Source organism: Lissotriton vulgaris, chromosome 6, assembly GCF_964263255.1.
Source record: "Lissotriton vulgaris chromosome 6, aLisVul1.2, whole genome shotgun sequence".
Lineage (NCBI taxonomy): Eukaryota > Metazoa > Chordata > Amphibia > Caudata > Salamandridae > Lissotriton > Lissotriton vulgaris.
Window position 1 is genome coordinate 500,581,704 of NC_141694.1, and position 20,066 is coordinate 500,601,769.

The following is a 20,066-nucleotide window of genomic DNA, read 5'->3' on the forward strand; positions in this document are numbered from 1 at the left end:
GTATTGCTTCTAACAGTGCTTGAATGAGGGGACCGTGTTGTATCTTGGCACCATGAGAGGTTAAGAAACCTCGTTCTTGCCATAACATTCCGAAGTCGTGTACGACTCCGAACGCATAACGGGAATCAGTGTATATGTTAACATTTCTGTTCTTGGCTAGTATACAGGCTCGGGTCAGAGCGATGAGCTCTGCTGCTTGAGCAGACAGTGTGTCAATACGATGTGTTTCTTTGACTTCAGTTTCAGTGGTCACTGCATATGCGGCCACTAACTCTCCTGTACTCGTTCTCATACAAGAACCATCCACATAAAGTGTCAGGTCTGGATTTGTCAGTGGGACATCTGTTAAGTCTCGTCGGGGCTTTGTTACTGCATTAATGATTTCTATACAATCATGCGGGGCTGGATCTGTCATAATTGTAGGTAACAGTGTTGCGGGGTTCAGAATGCTGCAGCGTCTGATTTCTATGTGTGGCTGGAATAACGTTAACTCATAACCTGTCAGTCGTGCTATAGTCAAGTGTTGAGTCTGGGTTCTGTTTAAAAGAACCTCCACAGAATGTGGAACTTGTACGGTTAACTGATGGCCTAAAACAATTGAATCGCTCTGTCTGATTGCTAGTGCTGTTGCTGCTACTGACTTCAAGCACGCAGGGAGTGCCTGGGCTACTGAATCCAATGTACTTGAAAAATAAGCGCAAGGCTTATGTGAACCTGCTTGGTCTTGAGTGAGGACAGACAATGCTGCACCCTCACGTTCTGTAACAAAAAGTGTAAACGGTTTGCTGTAACATGGTGTCGCTAAAACTGGTGCTTGACATAATGCTTTCTTTAATTCCTCAAAGGCTTGTGTATGTTCCTGAGTCCAAGGAAGGACAGTCGAAGTCGCTGCCTCCTGCGTTGTTAACTGAATCAGTGGTTTAGCTAGGAATGCATACTGAGGAATCCATTGTCTGCAGTACGAGGTGAGGCCTATGAAGGCCCTTACTTCTTTTTGTGTCTGGGGTTGTGGCGTATTTGCAATTAACTGAATGCGATCGGGAGTGAGCTGTCTCCCCACTTTGGACAGCAAGTGACCCAAGTACACAACTTGCTGAACACAGAATTGTAGCTTCGAAGGAGACACCTTGTGTCCCTTGTCTGCCAGAAAATGTAAAACTGTCAGTGATGCTTGTTCACATTCGGACTCACTTCGTGCGGTGATCAGCAGATCATCGACGTATTGCAGTAAAGCGGTGTTAACTGGCATTGTGATACAATCAAGTTGTCTTTTCAGTGCTTGGCTATAGATGCTGGGGCTTTCTGTGAATCCTTGAGGTGCGCGTGAAAATTTGAAACTGCGTCCATTTAAACTGAATCCGAAGAGATATTGGCTCTCTGGATCAATAGTTACGCTGAAGAAGGCGTTCTTGAGGTCGATTACAGTGAAGAACGTTGCTTCTGAATCAATAGCAGTCAATAAGGATGAGATGTCGGGAACCACAGGGTACTGTGGAATAATGCATTTGTTCAGTTCTCTTAGATCAATCACCAGCCGATATACTGGCGGTGCATTGGGATCAGTACGTTTAAGAATCGGAATGATGGGTGAATTACAGATATTGGAGTCGGTCTCTACGACCACTCCCTGGGTAATGAGCTCTTCAATGATTTCCAATAAAGCCACTACAGCATCGGGTGGTAATTTGTATTGTCTGATTCGTGGTAAAACTACACCTTCTTTAATTGTAACACGGTATGGGGTAATGTGCATACAACCTACATCCGTTGGGCCTTTTGCCCACAGGTGTTCTGGTACATTTTTCAATCTGTCATCAAACTCACGCAACATATAATGACCCTTGAAATCCCGCAGAAAAAGTCTAACTCCCTCCGGAGAACAGCAAATTATGGCTCCTAGAGCCTTCAATGTTTTAATTCCTAACAGATTTTCTGGACATGATTTCGTAAGTAACAAGTCTGTAACACGTGACAATGGACCCACAGCCAGGGGGACTGGTTCAGATACTTCATTTACAATGGGCTGTCCTGAAAAACCAAGGGAAACATTCTGTGAGCCTGAGAGGGGTGCCCCTGGGACTTCATTATGACTGATTGTTGTGCGGCTTGCCCCTGTGTCAATTAAAAACTTTCTGTCTTTTCCCAATACTTGACTGTGTACATAAGGACCCTCTTGATCTACAGGAATCTCAATAAGAGGCAAGCCAATTTCCCTCTCTAGGCTGTTTCATGTATATCGTGGATAATCGGGGTAAGCGGACTGGGCATACTGGTACATCTGCTGTGAAACTTGCTGAGACGCGGCAATGGGCTGCGGCTGTGATACCGCTACTGTCTGTGTTGTAGGTGAAGAAGCATGCGTAGGCTGTGTATTCTGCATGGGCTGCATATTCTGTGAAGACTGATGCTGGTTGTGGTCTTGTCTAGGCGGGTGCGGTCTTTCTTTAGTTTTACCTGTTGCTATGTTATGTTTCAGAACGGGGCATTCATGTACGTAGTGACCTGGCTGCTTGCAATAGTTGCATGTCCCTTTAACGGGAGCTGCGGCGTGACCTGTCTGGGTCGTACCCTTTCTATTCCCGTCGGTATGGACCGACTGGGCTACTAACATTTTCATTTTCGTGTCTTTCATACGTTTTTGTTCCTGATCCTGTTCTTCTCTAATTCTGTTCTGATGGTATTGTAACATTTGTAACATCTGTGATGGCGTGTTTGCTTGCCATGTACTCTCAACCTTGTATACACGATTCTTAACTGCTAACAGGGAATTCTCAACTAACTTGGATACAAAAAGATGCGGGTACGACTCGCTACTTGGTTTAAGACCACTATTAATAATGAAACATTTCTCGAATCTTGAATAGAAGTCACTAGTATCTTCGTCGGGTTTCTGTTTACATGCTGAGATTGCATCCCAGTCTTCTTTTCTAGTTGTCAATAATCTTGGCAGAACCTGTACTATCAGACCTGGCAGTGCTTTAGTTTTCTCCCCAAGGCCTACCCCTGGGACCCGTTTGTTCTCCTCATCTTCTATTTCTGCCCATGCAATCTTTGTGTCTCCCACCTCCCATTCTTTTTCCTTTAATTTCTCGTAGATGCCCGTGGGCAGTAATACTTTTAACATTTTCATGATATCGTCATACGTATAATCTCCCATCAGTAACATATCTTTAAGCTCTCTGTGAAAGCCTGCAGGATCTTTATCATGGCAGGGTACTAGTTTCTTCATTTCTAACAGTTCTAACTTAGTCAGTGGCGTGTGTACATACACGCGTTTCAAGGTACGATCTTCACCCATAACTGGATGTACTTAGCATGCATGACTTTCAATGCCATGCCGACGTTCCATATGATACATTTTCCTTTCTGGGGGCGGGGCGGGAGCATATTCGGAGCTTATGAAAGTGTCATATCTATGGCGTTGTTCTAGAATCATTTGAATTAATTTGGTACTTAAACCTCTCCATCTATCCATGAGTAGTGCTTCTAATAGTTCGGGTAAGGGACCTGGGTCAGAATGCTGATTTCTGTACTTTATAAGGAGGTGCTGAATCATGTATACACCTGCTAATTTCTGCTCGTCTGGGGAGAGGTTCAGAAATGTCTGCGCTACAGTGTCATCATTATATATGTCTGGATTTTCGGCCCATGATATGGCTGACCGGGCTAGTTCTTGTTCATCCATAGAATTTAGTACATGGTACCCTACTCGATCTCGAAGCCTTTTATCAGTTTCCTGGAACTGATGTTCAGCAGAATTCGGGTTTGTTAAGGCACAGAAAAGAACTCTCTTGCTTTCTGGACGGATGCCTTTCCTAAGGTAATTTCCTTTACCTACATATGCTATAGTGTCTACAGTTTCTTCTGGTACTTCATGTTCTTCTTCCCCCTCGGAGGAAGCCTTTTCTTTCTCTTTTAGGTGTATTTCTATCACTGCTTTTCTAATTTTCTTGTACATACTGGCTATGCAAGTCCCCTTGTCGTGTTTTCCTTCAGATATATTTTGACCCCACTTGTTTAGTGCATCTAATTCACTCCGATCGGTCCCAGGCCTATCTCGTTCTCTTATTAGGCAGTTTATGAAAAAACGTAGTATCTGTGCTTGAACGTCAACTTTCTGATGCTCCATGGCATCCTTAATACTGTCGGGGTCCTTCCCCGTCTGAACAAACTCATATATTCTATCTAGGCGCTCCTTCATTCCTGCATAGCACAGCAGGAAATCAGTAGCAGATCTTAACCGTAGTGATGCCATCACCATTATATCGTCTTTTCCGGGTACTGGATCATATCTGCAAACTGAAAGGTTTTCTTTAAACATGTCAAGACGGGGTGATTTGAACGAAAAAGGATTGCGCAAGTCCCCGAGCGGTAACCTGCGTGTCGGTGTCGGGGTGTGAAGACCCCCGGTCGCACCCCCTGAGGCGGAAGTTTGAGCATTATTTCTTTGTGGAGTCTGTACCTGAACTTGAATTTGTCTTTTAGTAGGATCAGGTGGAAGTGGTTTCGGTAGATCAACTTTAGGTACGGGAAGTGGTGGAGCTGGTGGAACAGGAGAGACCTGTCTTGATACTGGCAGAATATGGTTTTGGGGCGGGTTACCACCCCCGTCCCCATCGGTAGGCAGGGTGCGAACAGGCAGGTTGGTGTAGGCGGGTGCTACATCCTCTAGATAGGAATTCAGGAATATGTCTTTAGGGGTCCTATGAGTTACTTTAGTTGGAACCAATGGTGGCGGCAGGTCTTTCGGTATTTCTGAAATGGCCTCAGGTGAACCCTCGGCCGCGAGATACATACCGTTTACGAGATTATTTCGTGCGCGGTCTATTTGTTCTGATTTTACTCGGATCCCCTCGGTAACTAGTTCGTTTTCTTGGGCTTTCTCTGATTCTTTAAGTCTGTCTTCTCTACGTAGTGCTCTTTCAGCACGCTTATGTGATTCCTTACGCCAAAACTCTATGGCGTCTTTCTGAGATTGTCTGGCTTTCTTTTTCCATAGTGCTTCCTCTACCTTCATGATGCACTCGGCATCCCATGTTCCGGTAACGGGCCATCTGTGCCTTTCGTCTAGGTGTTTCGTATAGTCAGCCCATAAATCGAGATATAATATGGCATCTATGCCATGCTTATGGTACATAAAGTTACCTGGGGTGTCCCTAGGGGGGATAGGAATTTCTTCCTCTAGTATCCCTTTCCTAGTTCCTATCTGCTTTAACTTGTTAAAAAACGGCATCTTATTTACTCGGTACTGAACGCTCGATCCTCACTACTTAATACTGAATGCAGCTAGTTATACAAGAACACATTAATGCACATTAGGAAACAGTCACACTCATACCACGACATTAATCACATGAAAAGACATTTTGAAACATATATGACTACCCCCTATATCAGATGTACTGCTAAACAGCACAGATACACTGCTAAAACGGTGCAGAACGGATGTACTGCTAAACAGTACAGATACACTGTCTAAAAACAGTGCAGACGGGACTTGTGTACCCAAACCCGTCTAGATACGTCCCAGCAATGGTACTCACCGGGAAGCACGGAAACAGAAGGCCTCGGAAAACTCGACTGGACTCGACACTTCGGAAAACTTCGGAAAACTTCGGAAAACTGGTGGGCCTCTTGACACCTCGGACCTTGCTTCTTTCGGCTAGGCTCTGGTCGGGATCCTCCGCACTCCTCACCGCCTCGTCTGGGTACTGATCGTAATCTTCGTCACCTCCGTGGGCCAGAGGGAGATACAGGAAATCCTGCCGGTACGCGTAGTTTCCTTCTAACTGATGGCAGGGGACAGAGCTTACAACGCACCAACCGGCGCGTGAGGTGGGGGAGGGGTCCCTATTCGGGCGCCAAAATGATGTAAATATATAATTTACTGTCGTAATTTCTATGCAGGTAAGTACTTAATCAATAATAACTCAATCGGAAAGAAAGAAGACAGAGTCCGTGGTGTTAGAGTTCTTAGGGGTTTTATTCCTTAAAAAGGAATGGTCAAGACCAGGATATCATGTTCTTCCCACCACAGGGGTGGAAGAAGGGATAGAGCAATGTTTTATTAACAATACATAGCTTATATACTTAATTTACATCATAGGAAATAATAGAGTAGGCGTAACAGCTGAGAGTAGACAAGATAACAGCATCCACGTGTTACTAGTGCGTAATCAGAAGGCGTGGACTAGGCGTAACTGAAGGTGTGTGCTAGAAACGTCACAGATAGGTGTCACAAAAGGGGTGGCACTAAGCAGAAAGTTGCAATGTCAGCAGAAATCAGAGGCTTGGATGCGCGCGCAGCTGCATGACGTGTGATTGACGTGGAACTGGAGGGTGCAGGGGGCTTGACATTTGCACTGACGGAAAGAGACAGAAGTCTGGCATGTCAGATCAACTTGTGCTTCTATCATATCTGATATCTGGTGTTTTAGGAACTGAGCTATCCGGGCGGAGAGGTCTCTGGGGCAGAAGCTATTCTATACTGACTGTGAGTGCGTGTATAAGCGCCTGAGTGTCTGCATGAGAAGCGTGGGGGCATGGGCCTTCCATGGGAGCATGGTAACAGAGGCTATGAATTACTTGCACGGAGACAGGCCGGCCCTTTGGCTCTGCAGCTGGGGAATGTTTACTGAAGCTAGTAGGCAGGAATGTATTTTCGAGGAGCGAAACAGATAACTCGAAGGTTGAGGTCAGTCTTGGCAGGCAGCAGGCTGAGCTAAGCACGGTGGACCGCGCTAGAAGTAAGTCAGAGTTCACGGGTACAGAGGCAGCCTGGGCTGAGGCTTTTCAGAGTCAGGAGGAAGAAAAAGGCTCGATGGCAGAGATTCTGGGCCTACTTTGCCAGAGCTGAAAAACATGTAGAGTACACTACAGAAAGACATTGGCATAGTATACTTAGGAACGGACTATCCAACCCATTCAGGGTGGGTCTGAAAGAGGACATGTTAACGTTGGACGCAAATGTATTTGCGTCTTCATAGCTGGCACAGGAGGGAAGTTACATGCACTTTAACTCGTACACGGAGACGGTGGGGTACACGCTAGGGAACACAACTTGACCAAAATTTATATTTCCTCAGTCTGGTGCTGGGCGTGGTCCGGGCACGGACGGGCGTAGATGGGCTTACCTTTGGCGCGCCTTCGGCGCGCTTAGGGCGCGTCCGCTGCGCGTAAACGCTGCGCGCGAATGCATCTGTCATAAGTGGAGAGCGGAGAGGGCGGAGCAAGGGAGGAGCAGCTGGGAGGCGGGAGCGGGGAGGCGGTGTCCAGGGAAAGCTTGAGGGAACGGGGGTGGAGCAGCGGCAGGGTGCTAGGACCAAATGGCACGGTCCAAAATGTCCAAAATGTAGTGGGGGGATCGGGGGCACAACCAGGCACAATGCAAGGCAGAACAAATAAATAGCTACAAAATACGATACCAATATCTATACAAATACGATACCAGGCACAGCAATATGACCACAGGCGATCTCGGGGGCACAATCAGCAAGCAAGCAGCAGGGCTGAGGGCAATATCCGTCTCCAGGCGAGATCGGGGGCACAATCAGGCGCAAAAAGGTCCAGGGAGCGAGTGGAGCGACCGTGGCTGACTGGGTCAGGACGGTCACAGCGCTTCCGCTCACGGGACTATCTATTTGTTGGTAGTGGGAGGGAGGAGCAGCTGGGAGACGGGAGCGGGGAGGCGATGTCCAGGGAAAGCTTGAGGGAACGGGGGTGGGGCCGTAGGGGAGCAGCGGCAGGGTGCTAGGACCAAATGGCACGGTCCAAAATGTCCAAAATGTAGTGGGGAGATCCGGGGCACACCAGGCACAATGCAAGGCAGAACAAATAAATAGCTACAAAATACGATAGCAATATCTATACAAATACGATACCAGGCACAGCAATATGACCACAGGCGATCTCGGGGGCACAATCAGCAAGCAAGCAGCAGGGCTGAGGGCAATATCCGTCGCCAGGCGAGATCGGGGCACAATCAGGCGCAAAAGGGGCGGGCCAGACAATGGCAGGCTGGAGGGGGAGTGTTAGGGGTGGGGCCAGACAATGGCAGGCTGGAGGGGGAGTGTTAGGCACTGCTGTCGGTGTGCATGACCGTTTGGCCGGCCATCTCAGGATGGCCAAACCGACAAGTGCACTGCGATGTTTCCAACCCGAGCTGAACCCAGGTTGGAGACAGCAGGCTGGTACAAAAGGGGGTGGTGATGGACGGAGAATCTGAACCAATCAAACACTCAAACCCAGTCAACAGATCTGGGTTTAATCCATCACCGTTCTTTAGCCCACTCTGCCACCCTAGTTTAGACATGGCCATATGCAAATCAGTCTGACCCTGTGCCTCATGGGAACAGTCCAGCCCGAACTGCCAAGCCATGCCTTCCCTGGACCGGGAACAAGCTTCCGAGGACCGGTTTCTGGCATTTCAGCCGTCTTCAGCCCTGCTAGCTTGAATCCAGTGGCAAAGTGAGCAAGGGACTCACGTCTGAGCATACCCTGCCAACTTATGGCGAACAAAGTGGTACAAAAGGGGGTGGTGATGGACGGAGCATCTGAACCAATCCATCAAACACTCACACCCAGTCAACAGATCTGGGTTTAATCCATCACCGTTCTTTAGCCCACTCTGCCACCCCAGTTCAGACATGGCCATATGCAAATCCGTCTGACCCTGTGCCTAATGGGAACAGTCCAGCCCGAACTGCCAAGCCATGCCTTCCCTGGACCGGAAACAAGCTTCCGAGGACCGGTTTCTGGCATTTCAGCCATCTTCAGCAGGCACCGGCTCCCACTTTCTCTGGGAGCGCATATCGACGGTGCTCAGGCCAATCCTGTTGCTGATCTCATACATGAGAGCAGCGTCAGGATTGGCTACAGAGAAGTCTGAGAGGCTGAGTAGTGCAGCATAAGAGCACAGAAATTGTGATGCGCAAGCGGAAGGTAAATAGTTGTATTTAATTTTTTGTTTTAGCGCCGTCCTTCGTCCCCCCACCCCGCCACTCTTCCTGATAGCAGCCGCCAATTACTTTATACCACTAATAAGCTAAAGTCATGTGCATTACAGAAGAAGTAACTTATACAACATTACATAAAACAACCCTGGAACTGAATTTTACGACCCATTTTTAAATTCTCCTATTTTACCCAACTATATGTTTGGTGAATGGGGATGAGAAAGGGGGTGATGTGCAATCAGTTTTGAAGAGAATGCTTTGACATATTCTAATACTTCAGCCTGGCACAGTGTCCAGGAACTTTACTTTTCTACAGCAGCAACGTCTCCATATACTCAAAAGGAAATGGCTCCTACAGAGGTGGCAGATTTTAGAGCTGAGGATGTAGCGCAATTTCAGGTTAAGAATAAGAATGCTACCTACATTTCTTACTGGTGGATTACTAAGGTGATAACCATGGAGTTACGTTTCGGCAAACAAACATTTAAGTTTTGCATTGTAAAAGCTGCATACATCTATCTCAATTATTAGACAATACATATTTTAATACAATTATTAATTTGCTTTAAGAATCACCAACACATGGAAGGTTTCAGACTTTCAAATTAAAGCAGTAAAAGGAAATCCTAGCATCACACAGTATGCCAGGAATCTGTGAATTTACAGAAATAACTTTTAGACATGATACACCGGGCACATCTAAAAACAGGACATGTAAATCAAGAAATACAGTTCAAGAAAATACCTACCTTCTTTCATAAATAGAATAGATTTTTGCTCAATCTCATTGGTCAGCTGATTTGTTTTAGTTAAGTAGTCCAATATATAAATAATAGGAGCAAAATTGATCATATTCTGTTCACCACAGCCATAAGGCATCTGAATTAATCTCTCCAAACCATTAATAGATGGCCCGAGGATATCGCCTGTGGAAAAGAAGAAACATTTATTTTTAAGTTTAAAGAATGATTTATTAAAATCATAAAGGGAATACATTCATTGAAATACATATGAATACAACATTAGGGGATTGGAAAATAAAAATCTTGATCAATTAAAAATATATTTATAACGGGGTAGGGAGAAGGACTGAAATACACATGAAACCACACTGTATAATGTCCAATTGCAACTACCAAGAAAAAAGTATAAAGGTAATCAAGGGGGGTTAAAGACTTAAATTGCAGGAGAAAGTATAGTAAATAATTTAGCAGAGTTATCTAAAAACTGAGTAATTGGTGACCACAATTCTGCTGTTTCAAATCCAGAAACAAAGGATGCATGTATGCAGTATCTAATGCATAATTAGAACACACTTCATACCACCATGCTTTTGACGATAACTGCATACAATCTTTCCTATGCTTAGTGATTTGGTGAAAAGCAACTGCCAATAACAGTCTATTATGTGTACATTAAATGAAACATTAGCCCACACATCTGATACACTTCCTAGGAAAACATTTAAAATAGAGTAGGGTATATTTGAACAAAATATGGAATTAATCTGATCCCAAACTTGATGCCAGAAAGTGGAGACATAGGAACAGGTAAAAAGTAAATGTTTAAGGTCAGCATGTTGTGCAAAGCATGTATCTGGATTATCGGAATGTATTCTATGAAAAACAGGCATTGTAAAAAGTCTATAATAGACAAAGAAATGGTTTGCGTAGTATTGGCTTCACAAGAAGATTTTCTAAACTTGTTCCAAATCTGTTTCAATTTAGAGACAGATATGGCCACTTGAAGATCAGCTTCCCAGGCAAGTTCGATTGGGGATTTAGGACGATCACTAATAGTATGTTGGAGGAGGGAATTTATAGAAGAGGCCTTTGGATTTGTAAGCAGAAGATTGGTCAAATTGATGGAAGACAATGAGTTAAGAAGAGCAGCCGACTGAAAGGAGTCGTATGCCTGAAATATGACACTTTGAAGGAGCAGAAATCTATTAACAGAACCAGATGATAAACCAAACAATGCAGAATCCTCTGAGAAAGAAATAAAGGAATCCTTTTTATACAATTGTTTGGCCCAAAATAACACTTTAAGTTCTCCAAGAGGGTCATTTAGTTGTATCAAACAATTATGCCAGGTAGGGAAATTCCCAAAAGTTTCCAAGTTTATAGGGTGAGGCGGAATTACTTAACTTAGCAATTTATCTGTATGGCGAGAAATCTGAGTGCATAACTTCCAGAATGCGGATGAACTTGATGAATTCAGAAAAAGGAAACAAAGATAAACTCTTTAAAAAACAAAAACATTTGTTGTCCTCATTCGCCTTTAACCATAGAATTTGAATTTAAAGGTATTTGTTGAGCGTTCGTATACCTAGCGGTTTCATGGCGCTATGGGGGTAAGATCCTAAGTCGGTTGGAAACAGTGGTTTAGATGGTAAAAGCCTGTGGGAACAAGAATGTTATCAAGGTACTGCGAAACTCCAAGTAAGATGCTGCCGTTCGAATGGAGAGAGGTAGAGAGTTCCAGAACAGAGGGGTGAGATCAGAGAACTTAGAGCCTCCCATTCTGCTTTTCCTGAACCGGGGCACCACCAAGAGGAACAGAGAGGAGGAGGAGCGCAATTGTCTACTGGGGATATAGGGTTCAATTTTGGACTTAATAAAAGCCGGGGCTGTCCCAGCAAGAGCCTGAAACGTAATGCAGCCCATCTTAAAAAGGGCTCTTTCTCTGATAGGGAGACAGTGGAGGGATCTGAGGAGAGGAGTGACATGATGTGATTTGGGTATGCTGTAGACCAAGCAGGCAGCTTGGTTCTGCACAAGTTGGAGCCGCCAGAAGAGCGTAGGCAGGGACACCATTGTACAGTACGTTACCGTAGTCTAAACGGGAAAGAACCATAGCCATAAGAATCAACTTAAGAGCTGAAAAAGAGAAAAACCGTGATATCTTTCGGATGGTGCGCAAAATAAAAAAACAAGAAGAGACCACCATGCTGATCTGAGAGTGTAGAGTGAGGTGTTGATTGAGATTAATCCCCAATGTTTTAACAGAGGAGGAAGGGGAGGGAGGAAGGCCAAAAGAAGGGGGCCAAAAGGTAAGAGACCAGGGATTACGTTTACCACCAGTGAGGACAAGCTCGGTTTTGTCAGGGTTGAGTTTAAGATGGTTGAAATTCATCCAATCCCTGATAAAAACCATCACTGACTGGAAATTGTAAATAGAGTGAGGAGAATCAGAGAGATTGAAAATGAGCTGGAGGTCATCGGCGTAGTTAAACACCGTGACCTCCATCTTCTGCAAAGCAAAAATAAGTGGGAAGATATATAAATTAAAAAGAAGAGGAGAGAGAGAAGATCCTTGGGGGACGCCACATTGCACTTTGTGTGCAGGGGTGGAGAAATCTGCCAAGTGAACAACTTGTGTGCGGTCCCTCAGGAATGAGCTAAGCCAAGCCAGAGCAGAGCCTCCAATGCCTGCCGCCTCGACACGGGAAAGAAGGATGGTATGATCCACCGTGTCGATAGCGGCAGACAGGTCAAGTAGGACCAGTGCCTGTGGGAGATTGACGTCTAGCCCCTCTCTAAGTGTGTCCATAGTAAACAGATCGTCTTTTCATACCCCTACTCAACGACCTGATATGACATAGGCTCTTTTGATGGAATCTCTTGGTGCCTTCAGCCTGTAGGGGTATATTTCAAGACCAAAATGTTACTTCCCCTCAAAATAAGTGGATAAGTTTCACTCCATCTTGATCTGTAAAGACCAGATGGACTCTTTCGATGACTCGGGGGAGACCCAGCATAGCGCAAGGGGTATCAGAAAAGGCATAATCTTCAGACCCGCCCTTCATTATAACATAAATAAAATAAGAATAACAAAGCATGGATAAAGTTTACGGTTATTTCTTAGGTTATTTCCATTCAAACAGCAGGTCCCAATATGCAATTTTTTTTCTGCCACAAGCTGTAGCCAAGTCCATCTTCGATGTTTCATATAATTAGGTCAACCAATCCGAATGTTTATGAGAGACAGGGTCCACCCAATGTTTACATATTTGTCTCCTTGCCAGTAAGATTGAATAGAATAAAAGAGATCTGGCTGGTCCTACAATGTAGCTGTTAAGGCCAAAAATGATTAAAGTCAGTTCCATTTGAATTGGTACTCTCAGGATACTCTCCATCGTTGTCCGCATTTCTTCCCAAAATGCACCAATGGAGTGGGGCACTTTTTAAACATGTGTAAGTCTGAGGCTTCTACCAACACACACTTTTTACAGTTGACTTGAGACCCTTTTAGGATAGCCTGAGGGGGATAGATACAGTGAATAGATGGTTCCTCTTTAACCTTGCAGGTTTAACTAAACATAAAAGATTTTTAAACGAATCCTGCCATAGGAGATCATACTGTGCATTTGGCATCTGTTCACTTCATAGCTCGGAAAGAAAAACTCTTGTTCCAAGTCAACCCATAATGGAGTGAATAAAGAAGAGGAGGAAATACAATGAACAGATTGCTTTACAAGAAATTCTTTGTGGCAATTAGCAAATCCGGAACATTTACATCTCCCTTGAATTTGGGAAGCATCAATTTAGATAGAGACATACAAGATTTTTTGTTATTCCAAAGAAAAGAGGATAAGATGGAGTAACTTTTTCTATACGATTTAAGTGGGATATTTTTACGGAATATTACAAACAGTAAATAAAATAATAGGAACTAACATAATTTTAATTGCATCCAGCCTGCCCTACCAAGATAAGTGCAAAGGATGCCATCTAGAAGTTAAGGAAGTAGCTTTGTGAATGCATGCGTCTAAGTTGATAGAAATAGAGATAGAATGAGATGAGTGAATTGAAGACCCAGGTATTTAATTTGAGTAGGTCTCCAGATAAAGGTAGATGAAGAGGTGTCATGTTTAAAAGTAATTTTACTTAAAGGTAAAATGTTGCATTTGTCAGTATTTAATTTATAGCTAGACACCAAGTTATAGGATACAATCTCTTCTGAGAAGTCAAGAAGGGTGGAATTAGGTTGAGACATAAATAATAGGATGTCATCTGCATATGCAGCCAGTTTAATATGTTGAGCATTATAGGAAGACTCACTGATAGAAGGATTTTGTCTAATCTTGGACAAGAAAGGCTCAAGTGCCACATTAAAGAGAAATGGAGATAGGGGACATCCCTGCTAACTCCCCTGCCCAGGGGTAAAAAGCAGAAGTAAGACTATTAGCACAAATGGCAGCTTGTGGGGACGAGTGCAAGAGGGAGACCAGGGAAAGAAGAAACATGAGTGACACGTGTGAAACATGAAGATGTAGCACAACAAACATATATAAATAATATAACTGTGCCCTTACATTATCAGAATACACCCTTCCTATTTTTGGCTTGTTGGACTTGGTTGGAATTTCTGTTGATGGGTGGATTTGGCACATTAAAGCCATTTACCTTTAGGCAAAATTTCTAAGGTATACCATTATTTACAAGCCCGCATTTGCACTAGAGGGGATGATGACAGTTACTGCCTCATGATGTAGTGTCCTAGCCTAGCGTTCAGTTCTTTTCTGATTAGTGGGATCAGGGTTCGGGGAGTCCTGATGGATACAGGAATGTCATTCGACATCCCGGGTACATATATCCATTTGATTTTACATTCCAGTTAGCTATCAGTCCTTCTTTTGTAGATGTATATTGATGGCTCAATGCCCTTTGAATGTATTTAGTACATTTTCTTGATTTCATACTATTTCTCTTTATGTTTTTTTTAACCTGACTGAATGGCTTTTTTTTTCCTGAGTTTCGCATTTTAGTTTGATAACTAGGGCTTCGTCTGTAAGTTTAATTGTATCAAGGGGACACATTGTTAGCAACACGTTTCTCAATAGAAGGTGTACCAATGCTGTTATATATGTGTCCTGTCATATAAAAAGCCCTTTTAATACTTATTATGTACACCACCCTATAATTAAATGTACTTCCGTATGACATTAAGTAATAGCCACAATTCTTGAATACCTGACGTTTGGGTCTTCTTCCATAAGGTCCTTTTGGTGTCCTAAAGTGTCCACAACACCAATCTAAGGTTCCAGATGCTCTATGTTGCTCCTTCGATGTTGGGACTACAAGACCCTCAATGCACTTGACCAAATCCTTCAAAGTCCAGGTGAAGCTGGTAGGCTGGGTTCTTCTTGGTGGAGACGATGCAGGTATAGCTCTTTTAACGTGTTGCTTTGAGGGAGTCCCCTTCTTAAACCTTCAGAGAAAGTGCAAGTAATTCTTTGGGTTAAGCCAAAAGTGTGCAGCAGATGCAATCCTTCAGAGTGCAGCCGTCTTGGTGCAGACCAGGGGTTCAGTAGGGCAGTCATCCTTCCTGTTTATTTTAGTCCGGGATCTGAGTTGCTGGGCAGCTCTCCCATATTTATCCAGGTTTCTGCCCTGGCAAGGAGCGGGGTTCCTCTGACCAATGGGGTGCAGGGTGCCATCCTCAGTGATGACCACTTCCCCTGAAGTGTGGCATTTTCTTCTCCCAGAAAGCATTGGTCTGCAAAAACTCAAGACGGATAGAATCTCTCCTGAAGCTTCCATTATGGCTAACCCAAACTACAGGTGTGGCTACCTTTCCCTAACACTCCCATTCCAGACCCTCTGCTAATTCAATGACATGGACTCCCAGCTGGGTGGTGATAAATGTCTATCTGCTGCTTTTGACTCAGTAGATCATGGGCTTCTTCCACAGCATGTGAAAGCAGCAGGGTTCACAGGAACAACATATACACAGATCAATTATTTTCTAGGAGATGGAACTCAAGCGGCTCAATTCCATCCTTTCAAAGCCACTGAAGTAAATATTGACTGTGGAATCCCTCAAGATTCCACCATTTCATCCCATCTCTTTACCATCTATCTGCAACCTCTGATTAAGGAGCTAGTCAGCACAGGATATCAGACATTTAATTATGCTGACCACTCCCAGATCCTTCTCTGCCTGGAGGACCATCATAGATCGAATTCTTTGTACCAAGAGTGTTTGTGCTTTATTTATGACTGAAAGAGGGCAAACTTTCTGAAGTTGAATGCTGAAAAGACTTAAGTGGTCGTCTTTAATGGGAATCAAACAGTCTGGTCAAACCTTTAGTTGTCCACTGAATTAAGTCCTTTTCCTATTCCCAACGGGGTAGCAAAAGATTTGACCAACATCTGTCACTGAAAACATGGAATTAACAGCGTGGTCTCTAAAGGAGTTTTCATGCTTTGCATCTTAAAGAAGCTCAATTGATAGCTATATCTTTCTGCTGATGTCATGAAATAATCATGTCGGTGGTTATTGGGGGACTTTTAAATTATGTCAACAGCATCTGACAGCAAGGATGATGTGCAAGGCTCCCTTAAGGACACACACATGCATGTTATTAAGAAAACTTCACTGACTCCCAGTTGGCCAACGTATCCATTTTAAAGTTTGCTGCCTAGTATTCAAGTCTATCCATGGCTTCACACTGGAGTTGTTTGCTAAATGTCTAAAGAGACACACTTCTAAGAGGAATCTGCACTCCTCTAAGGCCCACGTGCTGGTTGTCCCTTGGTTATCGAAATCCATGAGGGGTGGACGCAGTTTCTGGGTACTGGCTCCAAGATCATGAAACTCTTCCTGTGCATATCAATCATTGTCATCTTTGGATATGTTTAAGCGCTCATAGGAGAACTTTTGGCTCCAACTCATAGAACTCATAGAGTATCAGCACCATGTTGCCTTCAGGTGATCATGCGCCCAACAAATTCCTAAACCATACACTCAACTGAGCCAGAACCCTCGATATGGTGGCTGCTATGATGGCTTGCACCCTGAGCTAAGTTGGAGGGATCCAATGGCTACAGCTAGCTTAGCAGAGAGTCCCTTGACTCAGACTTGCTCGCTGGAGAGAGATGGTTCCCTAGTCCAGAATATTGTGGGCATAGGTGAAGAGGTAAAACCAGAGTCTTAGCAACACCTGGGCTAGAGCTGAACACTTGTGCGTTCTTCCTATTTGATGCAGGATTGCAGGCCTGCAATAATAAGTAGCTCAGATCGGCTACATGAGTGAAACGTTTTTGGGCTACATGACTTAACCAATCTGGGACAACCATGGCCCATTGTGCCTCATTTCATAGAGGTGGAAGTGAGCTGTGAGCTACAAGAAATTTGCAGAAAAGAGACATAGAACTTGTGCAAACAGGTGTGTGTATAGTCATGCAATGGTGGTATGGTAGATGTACACACAGACGAGCAGCTGGAGGTCATCCTCATGGTTAATGAGAGATTGGTGAGTGTACATGAGCTAGTGTCCAGTCAATGCTGCACTGGGTAACTGGACCCCAAAGGTCATAGTGTGCCTTCTTTGCTTGATCTCACACACTCAACTAAAGATAGGGAAAACTAAGCAATCGAAGGGTGCATTCCTGGTTCTGTAGCTTTCACCAGCAGCAGCAAGTACAGCTTTCTGGACTGCTGAGTGGAAACTGGAATATCTAGACCTGTGGACCCCTGACACCTACTAAAATAAACTTGATTTATTCTTGCTAGCCGTAGGTAAACCTGGGATTACTACTGAAGAGAAAAATCAACACTATGGGCTAAGCCTTGGCCACTGGCATATCGAAACTTGAGCCCCCCCCTGCAACATACTTATAGGGGCCCCATCTAGACTCATTCAGGAGCTTTATGGACAGAGAACTGTGCTGAAGGGGTGCCCTGGAGCTTGGGCCCCGCACCATCGGGGCTGCGGGGGCCTGTGTTACACCACTGGGCTTGGCCTCTTGTGTGTGGATTAGCAAAATCTAGCACATAGGGTAACTGAGACCGAGTTTCAATTGGTGATCCTTCAGCCTCATCCCACAGAGATTACTTGCATGAATGGATGCGATTTGGAAGAAGATGCTGAAGGGCATTCTTGCAACAACAACCTTCACATTACAGAACTACAAGAGTGGATTGAAGGACAAATAACAGGGCTCTTTCTTGGGAACTGGTGCAGCACTGTGGTCACGCCCAAATGTTGCTCCTCCTCGTTCATCATAGAACAGGCACATTGAGTTCTGAAAGCACTGTTGGCTCCTGGTAAGCCACCCGACCAGGAGTGGCTAGGCTTCTCAAAAGCCCGATTGATAACTACATCTGCAATGGACAAGTAATAATGGAAATAGACTGCAATAGGCTATCGCTGTTCCTAGTATTCACAGCCGTGATTTAGCAGCACCAAAACTCTTTTAAGGCAGAGAGGGTGAAATTCAGTAGAACACACTCACTATTTGCTGATGTTCCCACCCAGCTGAAGCTATTGAAATCAGATAATGCCATTTTTTCAGGGACCCCAAATAAGCTTGGAAATAGAGGGAATGATGAACAACGGATAATGGAATGTAGATAAGCCAACACCCCAAGCCTCAGCTTCACAAGAGAACAAGACAGAGAATGGTGATACAAGACAAAGCTACAAAGGATAATCTAATCATGGGACAGCAATGAGCATTTGCGTATGCATCCAGTATCAGTTTCTTGTCGTGCCCACATGGACACAAACACCATGGCACAGGAAACCGCGGAGTCTTTTGTTCTTGTCTTTGATGTGGACCTTAAGTGGTTAAAAGGCAGCCCATTCTTCCACAGGGTTTGGGCTTGCCCTGTCGGTAGAGATAATCAGTTACAGTGGTGGATCACATTAGGTGTCAACTTCATGAAATTTAAATTACTGTGCAACTTATCAAAGGAGTACGGAATTAGTTTTGTCACTAACGAAATTACCTGTGATGCAAGGCTAGCCATACTGCCTCGTCCATTGCACCACCTTTCCATTTCTGTGGTCAAGTGCTGGTTAGAAAAATATGTTTGCCCTGTAGGTCATCACTCCCCTTCTGTGCCCTTGAAATTGTTTTCCCAATTATATTCCCCATTCTGTTATCTCCAATTTTGCAGTACAGGCTAGCATACTTTTCTCGATTTGAACAGTTCGGTCTTGGTTCCTATAGCTGCACACTCACACTGTACAGGGGTAGTAAGTAGAAGCCACTTCTCTTGCTCACTGCACATTCGGTGGGCTCCCTTTCAGCCCACGGCTAATGATAATCTGTGAGATATGGGAGACTCAGGGCTTCTCATCACATACTGCGGAGGGCGGACATCACTTCGCGTTATGCCATTGGTCTACAGTGCTGGTTTGAAATGCCAAAGCTACTCTAAAGGCCATTACCATATCTCTGTTCAGTGATATGTTGAGTAAGACTAGTGGCCTTTTAAGATTTTGGGTAGAGGGTGTGCATCTCCAACCTTCAATGACCTAAAGTGGAGACATTTAGAGAGGTGCTATCTTCCCTTTTCCCTGGTTGGCTTCGAGATCCATAATCTTCTTTTCACTAATTTATTTTGTAGACATAAATACAAAAATCCACTGTGGTGAAAGAAGGGTGATTTCCATGGCACCTCTTCTTTCACCTGGATTTTGCAGCCTAAACTAGTACACACAGCACTGGCACGATAAACATCCACTGCGGTCGAAGTGAATGAATGATAGGGTTAAAAAGAGGACGGACCATGTCTTTGGTGGATGAGCAGCTTTGGGAAATGGTTGCCTGTGGCATACAAACTTCTGTTTAAATTGGCCCTGCCTTAAGTTTCGTTATGTGCTGCCCATGTGTATTATCTAACGATGCAAGCATTAGTCAGTGAATATCTGAGTAACCACATTTTGTGTTTTGGATCAAGGAATACAAATCCATGTGAATGACTGTAGGCTAGCCGTGGTGCAGAGTGATGTGTGTGTAATGTGTGCCAGTGATAAATGAACATGTATTTGTTGTCAGAATTAAGCAAAGTAAATTCCCTGAAGAAGAAAACGAAAAGCGTTCTTACCAACAACAGCAATGTAGGCATTTTCACTCCCAGTTACTACATTTGAAGGAAATACAAAGTTCAGTGTTTCAGTAAATGAGGACTGTTTACTGGCAGTCAAATCCAAAAGTATGGACCTCGAAAAGAACTGTTCAATTCCTTCTGCCTGTCAAAATAAACATGGATTAGTTTAAATACTGTACACTAGTGGAAAGAAGTTACAAAATAAAGACATTACTCAAAAGCAAAAGCTAGTGGAGTAGAAAATCTACTTGAGTGATAGCAAATCCA

At 44.2% G+C, this 20,066-nt stretch overlaps 1 protein-coding gene across 1 annotated transcript in view; it reads right to left on the reverse strand.

Moving 5' to 3' along the window:
* LOC147707491 (CD109 antigen-like) overlaps window positions 1–20,066 on the reverse strand; it is an 871,995-nt gene that overhangs the window by 245,893 nt on the left and 606,036 nt on the right. Inside the window, exons 22-23 of the mRNA XM_086926508.1 lie at window positions 19,797–19,941; window positions 9,704–9,880 (exon numbers count right to left, since the gene is read on the reverse strand). Of these exons, the coding sequence (XP_086782634.1) occupies window positions 9,704–9,880; window positions 19,797–19,941 (322 nt within the window). The remainder of the gene's footprint in view (window positions 1–9,703; window positions 9,881–19,796; window positions 19,942–20,066) is intronic.